This window comes from Setaria italica, chromosome VII (assembly GCF_000263155.2).
Source record: "Setaria italica strain Yugu1 chromosome VII, Setaria_italica_v2.0, whole genome shotgun sequence".
Taxonomy (NCBI): Eukaryota; Viridiplantae; Streptophyta; class Magnoliopsida; order Poales; family Poaceae; genus Setaria; species Setaria italica.
In genome coordinates this window covers 10,611,879-10,620,842 of record NC_028456.1, presented here as the reverse complement: position 1 = coordinate 10,620,842, position 8,964 = coordinate 10,611,879, and the positions used below count along the sequence as shown (strand labels likewise).

Below are 8,964 nucleotides of genomic sequence, written 5' to 3'. Positions count from 1 at the left end.
AGACAGGTATGGTGTCCTATAAGTGTAAGTCTGTACCTTCGGCTTCAAGCCGAATTGTTCCTGAATCACTTCTGCTATACGTGCCGACCAGTCCGGCTGTTGCTGGTAAACTGTTGGCTGAGGGACTGGCACGTGCTGGTATATCGGAGGCGGGACGGCTTGATGCTGAGTGAAGGTATGTGGCATCTGATGTGTTATAGCACACAGCCGGCTGTTTGAATGAACCACTCATTTCATCGTATAGTACGAGCTCTGCTGCTTTGCTCATCTCTGGTGCGACGGGCTGGTACGGCGGCATAGTTGGTCGAGTGGTTGCCTGGAAAGATGCCTGGAATTGGGGACTTCCCTGACCGGGCGATTGATCCTGAATGGCCGTAGCTGATGGTGCCCCCCAAGGCGCTGGATTAACTGGAGGGAACGGCGCAGAGGACAGCTGAACGGGGTGTGGCTGGAGGTGTTGTGTGCCATTATACCCCAAAGGAATTGATGATGAGGAAGCGCCTGAACCCCCAACAGGAAATTGAATCGGCTGAGAAGCCGAATTTAGATAACCCTTGTTTGGTGGAATCGGCGGAGCATATGCCGGTCCCTTGTACCCTTGAGGTACCCCGCTAGCCAAGGAGCTGATGACGGCATTGTACACCGTATTTGCAAGCACCGGGGATTGATCAATGAAGGCGTGATAAATGGACTGTTGGACCATCTCGGCCATCTTGTCCGAGTCCACGGTGATTGTGATCTGGCGGGGAGTTGGAAACGGAGACTTTTTGATAGTCTCCCCGCTTCTGATGCGACTGAAGGACTGCAGGCAAACCTTCCGGTATTGTGCCGTCTGCTTTTCTAGTTCTTCCTTCTGGTCGTCCCTGAGATCTGCCTCTGTCACTTTGATGACGTTATCTTCGGAGACTTCAGCTGCTTTCGACATGGTGGCGGTCGTATTGGTCCCACCAGGCGTGCCAAAAGTGTGTTGGCGCTAGAAATCGGTTAACCGAATCCCCAGCGTCTGACACACGACCCGGGAGAATCTGCTTAACTCCTGTTCGGGTGATTGCCCTGGTGCGGTTCGCGCGGCGTGCCAGCCAATCTGACCTGTTGATTGGCAAGGAAGAATACGTGTCAGATCCAAAAGTCACGATCGGCTAAATTTCCGATCTCGAGGGAGCTTATCAGCGAATCGGCCGATTTGCCGTAATAAAGAAATCGGCTATAAAGCAGCCGACTATCAGGCAGCGTGAACGATGACTAATTGAAGTAATCGGTACAACGCTACAGTAACAACACTAGGAACAGATCTAATCGGCTATGCGTAGAATAAGTAAATTAAACAGCAAAATATGAGAAAAGCCGAAACTGCCGATTCCTAGCTGCATAACTGGTGATAAAACTAGAAAAATAGGTAAAACCTACAATTCTAGTGAATATCGATAACTAGTGAATAAATCTAAACGAAACTACAGCGATGCGCTCGAAGTTAAAGCTTAGAATTTACTCGTTAAACGGAACTTACAAGATTGGCTGGAGGTCAAGTTGATGCAGCCCCGCCAACCCGTACAAACTCGTGAAAAAGAAGAAAGTATTTGGCGAAATCGCCTGCTTGAAAGTAAGTACGAGGAAATAGTAATTTGTTGTATTGAGTAGTTGATGATTACAGATCTTCAAAGGTGGCTATTTATAGCCCCGTACAGACGACTCCTTATCTGACTAGAACTCTATCCCTAATTCAAATAGAAAACGAATATTTACAAGTACGACTTGTACTAGGTTGGTTATTATACGCTTCATGGGCTGATTCCCTCTTCATCCTTATGATCCTTTCCAAGCCCATACCGGCCCAATTATTCCAACCTCCTAATCGGCCAATTTCCTTATCGGCAAAGGGTAACCGATCGGGAACCAGGCACGTCCGATCCAAACCCCAAGGGTTAAGCGAGGCAGAATTCCTAAAGATCCATCGGTTGATCCTGTACTATAGCACCAACCAACCGATCTCTAACTGTAGCGCCATTCGGCCGATTTCCAACTATCACCCCGGTATTCTGCTGTACCTCCCCATTTCTTCTCCTCGTGACGCCGATTTTTACTTGTGACGAAATCTGGCGTCAACAGCGTGGTAGGTTCCGCGGAAGCCTACCACCTCGAAAGTAAGGGTCTCCTTCCTGAAGTTGGAAGGAGTCCCGAAAGTGACGGGCAGGTCGATCTGCCCGAGGGGCATTGCCCGTTTCCCTGGCACGATGCCGTGGAATGGCGCTTCGCTCGGACGGAGACGGGATCGGTCGATCCCCATGGCGTCGAGGGTCTCGGTGTAGAGGATGTTGACGCTGCTGCCTCCATCCATGAGCACCTTGGTGAGGCACTTCGTGCCGATGATAGGGTCGACGACGAGGGGGTAGCGTCCTGGCTGCGGGACATGCTCCGGGTGGTCGGACTGGTCAAAGGTTATGGCAGACCTTGACCAGTCGAGGAAGGTTGGAGTAGCGGGGTCGGCCGCGTAGACCTCGCGGCGTTCCAGCTTTCGGTGGCGCCTGGAGTCGTAGGCCGCTGCCCCGCCGAAGATCATGAAGCGGTCGTCCATGTTGGGGAAGCCGTCTTCCTTCTCTCCGACGTCCTTCTTCTCTTCTTCGGGCTTCCGTCTCTGGTCACTTTTCACCGGATTGCCCACAAAGTACCTCTTCATGAGGTTGCAATCCTTGTAGGCATGCTTGGCGGGGAACTCGTGGTTCGGACATGGTCCCTCAAGAAACTTGTCGAAGAAGCCGGGGGTGCCATCGGGAGGTGGCTGTCCCCGTTTGCGCTCGGCAATAGCCATGAGGGGAGTCTCGCGTCATTGCTTGTTCTTCTTCTTCTGCTGGCAGTTGGAGGTGCCCTCGTCGGTGTCCTCCTTCCACTTCGCCTTGCCTTTGGAGCAATCAAAGATCGCGCCGACAGCCTCTTCGCCCGAGGCGAAGCTGGTGGCGATGTTGAGAAGCTCCTCGGTGGTCCGAGGGCCCCTGCGTCCCAGCTTGTGGACTAGGGACCTGCAGGAAGTTCCTGCCAAGAAGGCTTCGATGACGTCGGCGTCGGCGACGTTGGAGAGCTCAGTGCGCTTCTTGGAGAAGCGTCAGATGTAGTCTCGGAGGGACTCATCCGACCCCTGGCGCAAGCTCTGGAGGTCCCAGGAGTTTCCGGGGCGTATGTACGTGCCCTGAAAGTTCCCTACAAAGATTTCCTTTAGGTCGTTCTAGTTCCGGATCCGACCTAACGGAATGTGCTCTAGCCAGGCTCGCGCTGAGTTGGCTAAGAACAGAGGGAGGTTGCGGATGATGAATAGGTCATCATCCACCCTACCGGCCTGACAAAAAAGCCGGTAGTCACTGAGCAAAAGCCTGGGGTTTGTCTCCCTGGAGTATTTGGCCACGTTGGTGGGCTCCCTGAAACATGCCGGGAACGGCGCGTTCAGGATGCATGCGGAGAAGGCCTTGGGCCCTGCTGGGTCGGGGCTCAGGCTCCGGTCTTCTTCGCTATCGTAGCGGCCTCCATGGTGTACGTGGTAGCCGTGGTCTGCTCCGTCCTGCCTGTCTGCGCGGGAGCACCTCCGCGCGTCCAGGGTGTCGCGGGCGTCGCGGACAGGACCAATGCGCCGGTGGACAGACGGGGCTCCGCCACCTACAGGCGGCGGGGTCCGTCAAACGGGCGCAGCCCGATTCCCCCCGGGGGGAGGCTGTTGGATAGACTCCCCCTGCCTTTCGAGAGGCGTGGTGGGCGTTGCCCTACTGGTGTTGTGTCCACGTCGCTGGGACGCGGAGCTCTCTGCCTGCTGGACTGTGGTGCAGTCAAGCAGGTTGCGCACCTCTTGGTGGGCCTGTTGCTTCTCGGGCGTCGCTGGCTTGGGGAGTTGTCGGAGTAGGACCGCTACGGCGGCGATGTATTGGCTGGCGCATGCGAAGAGTTGAGGGCGAGTCTCGTCCTCGCAGATGCGCCGCTGGATGTTGCATGCCCGCTGACGTGCCCCGCCTTCATTGCGGGGGAGTTCGATCTCCTGATTGGGCACCGTGTGATCCTCCGGCAGCTGAGGCTGCTCCGGGACAGTGACGAGGGCTCCGGCTGTAGCTGCGGTGCATGGTGGGGGAGTGCGCTGCCTCCCTTCACCGCTGTCGTCGTTGGACCCCGCAGAGTGCACATCGACCATGAAGCACTCACGCGAGGGGTGGTGGCTCCTGTTGTGGGAACCAATGTCGGAGGATGTCCTCATTACGCCCACGAACTCGTTGTTTGTGGGTGGCACGATCATGAATCGTGCCAGGAGACGGCCGTAACTTGTCGTGGTGTTGTGTAGGCCAAGGGGCCGCTCCTCCGAAGGAGGCCCCGTGGTGCGCGCCCGGCCACTCACCACCGTTCCGATGGTGGAGCCGAAGGTGATAGGGTGAGCGAGCAGGATGAGGAGAGGAATCAGCTTGATTCCCTCTCCCGTGGCGAGAAAGCCCAGGCTCCCGAAGCGGATGTGGGAGCCAGGAGCAAAGCCGATGTCGTGGTTGGCCATCCGAAGCTGCTGATGATCGACGTACGCGCAAAGGCCCCCTACCTGGCGCGCCAACTGTCGTTGTCAAGAATCATGGGTCAAGACTCCGGCAAGTAAATTTATTTCTATGCACGTAAGGCTCGGATGGTTGCACAAGAGGACATGGGATTTATACTGGTTCGGGCAGGAATAGCCCTACGTCTAGTGTGGGAGGCTGCTCGTGTTACTCATGCCAAGTTTGTGGTAGGGGTTACAAACGAGCAAGAGAGGGAAGCTGGTCCCAAGTCTCTGTGGGTGTGCACTGATGCTCACGTAGTAGGATTGTCAGTTGGGGCTGATTCGGTTCGCTTGAGAGCCGTCCCCTTCTCGGACCTCTTGGCTCTCCTTTTATAGCGTAAGGAGGACACAGGAGTTGCAATCCAGCCGGGAGTTAGGGGAAGTAAAAAAGATAAAGCCTGGGAGGTAAAGTACAGGGAGACAGGTTGAGCCACCGGGGTTGCCGTGGGGTCCCATCGAAGACCCGGTGGTCGGCCACTATAGCCAAGCATGCGAGACGTGCTTGGCGACCGTCCACTATAGCTCTACGAGTTGATGATGACGACTGGCCACCATAACCATGCACGTCGGGGATGACGGGTGACCATTGTTGCCACGCGTGCTTTCTGGGAGGTGCGGCTGACTCGCCCTTGCTGCCAGGCTGAGCGGGAAACCAGGCGGCGCACCCTGGAACATGGGCGAGAGTACCCTATGACGAATGCCACAGGGGAGGGGTAGGACGGTGCAGCTGTAGCCCTGTGCAGTCGTGGCAGCAGTGCGCCGCCCGAAAACTTCGCAGGTCACGTCGAGGAACGCGAGCGCCTCTCCGTGTGTCAAAGCCGTGTTCCGGTAAAGCGCGCCCCATCGGTGGCATTTATGGCGAGATAGGTGGGGCCCCATAAGATCTACGCCCTCGTCTGCGGGTCCGGGTATGTCCTAGGGCGAGGTGGAGCTCTATCCTGTGGGTCCAGATGCATCCGACCCCTTGCGCCCAGGGTCGGGCGAGGTGGAGCCTTGCGACGAGGGGTCGGGCGCGTCTGACCCCTTGCGCCCGGGGTCGGGCGAGGCGGATACCTGCCGCGAGGGGTCAGGCGCGTTCAACCCCTCTCGCCCGGGGGTCGGGCGAGGCAGAACTGTCCCGGCTGGGAAGAGGAGCGGCATCGGGGGGTCGGGCGCGTCCGACCCTGTGACCCGGGGGTCGGGCTGAGTCAGCGGAGGTCACTGTTGCTGGAGGTGGGCCTGGGCCCTTATGATCGTCGTTTAAGGAAAATAAGGAAGTCGTTGATATTTCCCCCAATACCGGGTCATAATACCACCCGGTATTACATGTCTCTCCACAGATTACTTCAAAAGGAAAGCATATCTATCACCAATACATGTGATGTGTAGGTGGGATGGTAAGGAAGGTTTGCGCGAGCTTGAGGTCGTGAGTTTGAATCCCATGGAGCGCGCAGGCGCATAGTATGTGTGAAAATCACGTTACACCAACCTTTATTTTTTCTTTATTTTTTTGGACGAAAAACATATTAGTATGTGTTGATAACACCAATCAGTGCTAATAAGTACCATTTAGTACTGATTATTTGATCCGGTACTAAAGGATTCACTTTAGTACCGACATAGCAGTACAGGTTGTACAACCGATACTAAGGAAGGTTTAGAAACAGATGGTCGTTTCCCAGCAGTGATATTGGATCATTCAGTTAACTTTATATTTGTGTCTGATTGAAAACAGAGCTAATTATTTACACATGTCTCCTAGGAGAAAACCCTAATCAACGAGAAACGCGTGAAAGCAACTGTTTTGCAACTCTATTTATCTGCAAGGAGGCCTGCAACAACAACAACGAGAGGATCTGCGGAGGCAGAGTGTTCAGTGTTCTTCGAGAGCCCAATGGCTCGCGGCCAGCTGAGTGTGCTGTACGCTCTGGATGTGGCAAGGACACAGCTCTACCACTTCATGGCCATCGTAATCGCCGGCATGGGCTTCTTCACAGACGCCTACGACTTCTTCGCCATCTCACTCGTCACCGACCTCATCGGCTACCAGTACTACCAAGGGCATACTCCTCGCGGCGTCTCCGCCGTCATCAAGGGGATCGCCCTGTGCGGTGCCGTCCCGGGGCAGCTCGTCTTCGGCTGGCTCGGCGACAAGATGGGGCGCAAGCGTATCTACGGTGTCACGCTCATCCTCATGGTGGTCACCTCCCTCGCATCCGGCCTCTCCTTCAGCAAGCGCTTGGGGAAGAACGTGGTCACCGTGCTCTGCTTTTTCCGTTTCTGGCTCGGCGTTGGCATCGGCGGCGACTACCCGCTCTCGGCAACCATCATGTCGGAGTACGCCAACAAGAAGAGACGCGGCGCCTTCATCGCCGCTGTTTTCGCCATGCAGGTGAGCATAGCTGATGGTTTGCTTATGAATGACACTACGGCTGATGATGAATTAAATTAGAACATCGGATTTGTGACTAACACATATGAACTGATGGTCTGATGGATAAAATCTCAGGGTTTTGGCAATCTTGCAGCAGGGATCGTCGGAATGGTGGTGTCAGCCGCCTTTCTGAACAGCACCACATCCAACGCTGACTTCGTCTGGCGGATTGTTCTCATGTTCGGCGCCGTTCCGGCTGCCCTCACCTACTACTGGCGCATGAAGATGCCGGAGACGGCGCGGTACACGGCCCTCGTCACCAAGGATGTGAAGAAGGCAGCCTCAGACATGGCCTCCGTCCTCAACGAGGACATCGTGCCGGAGGATGAAGCTGTCAACGAGCTCGCCCCGCCGGGCCAGTACGGTCTCTTTTCGTCAGAGTTCCGCCGCCGCCATGGTGTGCACCTCCTCGCGACCAGTGTGTGCTGGCTTGCTGTCGACATCACCTTCTACTCGCTTAATCTGTTCATGAAGGACATCTTCACCAATGTAGGGCTGCTTCCCACTCCAGAGGAAGGCAACAACAACCCGTTCCAGCGGATGATCAAAACTACCGCACTGCACACGGCCATAGCCCTCTGTGGTACATTGCCAGGGTACTTCGGCACCGTCGTGTTCGTGGACCGCATCGGCCGTGTCAGGATTCAAATACTTGGGTTCACCATGATGTCCGTCTTAATCATCTGCCTCGCTGCCCCCTACGATCACTACTGGACTAAACAACACAAGAACAAGTACGGCTTTGCTGTCATGTATGGCATGACCACCTTCTTTGCTAATTTCGGTCCAAACACGACGACTTTCATAATTCCGGCGGAGATCTTCCCAGCGCGGCTACGCTCGTCCTGCCATGGCATAGCCGGGGCCTTTGGGAAGATTGGCGCCATCATCGGCGTGTTTGCCCTCCGGTACACGGAAAATCACGTCGCAAGAACGATGTTCGGGCTTGTTGGCTGCAACATAGTCGGTCTTGTGTTTACGCTCCTCTTGCCGGAGACAAAGGGGAAGTCACTGGAGGAGATAACCGGAGAGATTGAAGGACAACGGCCACAACATCACGCTGACGCAGCTCCTTCGGCAGAGCACACACAAGTGGTGCCTGTTTAGTCGTCTACGTAGGGTTTTATGTGGTGCTGCCTCTTTATTTTTTATTAGTGCATGGTACTACCTTTGCTGATGGATCTTTATTATGAAAATATTCATGTATTTACGTGTGTTGGTAGCAAAATTATTTAATTCAAATCGTCCTTGACCCTTCAATTTATTATCAAATCAACCTTTATTGTTAGTTTTGACACGCAGCATCATGTACACAACCATTTGGTTCTTAGGTCATTCTCAATGGCAATTTCATGGACAATAAATGAGCTCACACAAGCAATTTGGATGACATGACACACTATTTATGAGGTGAAAGAAGAAAGTAGTTTATGGGGATGAAACCATGTGTACACTGTTTCTAAAATCTTTATGTCTTGCATGTAGTCTTGAAAACTAAAAAGATGAAACTATGCGTTGTGTTATAGGCCTATTTAAAATGGGGAAAAGTCTTCCAAAGTTGATTTTGACTCTCAATTTCTCTTAAAATTCGTCAGTTGCTAAGTACTCAATATCATCTCAAAATGATTTTATTTTAGATATATTGATGCTAATTTTATACACTAAATATTCTTATAATTTAACAAATTATTTTTAATGTCATTACTATAGGGGCTAGGGGCTAGAGTAGCCCGTACGTTATGAGAACGCTACGCCGGCCGGACCACCTTCCACTCTAGCGAATACATGCCTAACGACGGGTTCGAACCTGTGCTGCTTACTCCACGGATGGAGCAGCTAGCTACCCAGGCCTTCTCCCGCTCCCCGTTAATGCCACTACTGCTAACGATATATCCTTAAATGGAAGGATCAGTGATTTTAGACTCTGACGTTTAAAATGGAATTGTTAGTTATAGAATTTCAGATTCAGAATTTTTAAATTGTAGCACTCAGACATGTC

At 53.6% G+C, this 8,964-nt stretch overlaps 1 protein-coding gene across 2 annotated transcripts; it reads left to right on the top strand.

The window, feature by feature from the left end:
* The first annotated feature begins 6,395 nt into the window (after window positions 1–6,395).
* On the top strand, window positions 6,396–8,207 carry LOC101761950 (putative inorganic phosphate transporter 1-13). Of its 2 annotated transcripts, XM_022828168.1 has the most exons (3): window positions 6,396–6,923; window positions 7,041–7,362; window positions 7,459–8,207. In XM_022828168.1, the coding sequence occupies exons 1-3, from the start codon at window positions 6,426–6,428 to the stop codon at window positions 8,070–8,072; spliced, it is 1,434 nt and encodes a 477-aa protein (XP_022683903.1). In that variant the 5' UTR covers window positions 6,396–6,425; the 3' UTR covers window positions 8,073–8,207. The 2 variants fall into 2 exon arrangements, with proteins under 2 accessions (XP_022683903.1, XP_004975148.1); XM_004975091.3 differs by having other exon boundaries at window positions 7,041–8,207.
* Window positions 8,208–8,964: the final 757 nt, after the last annotated feature.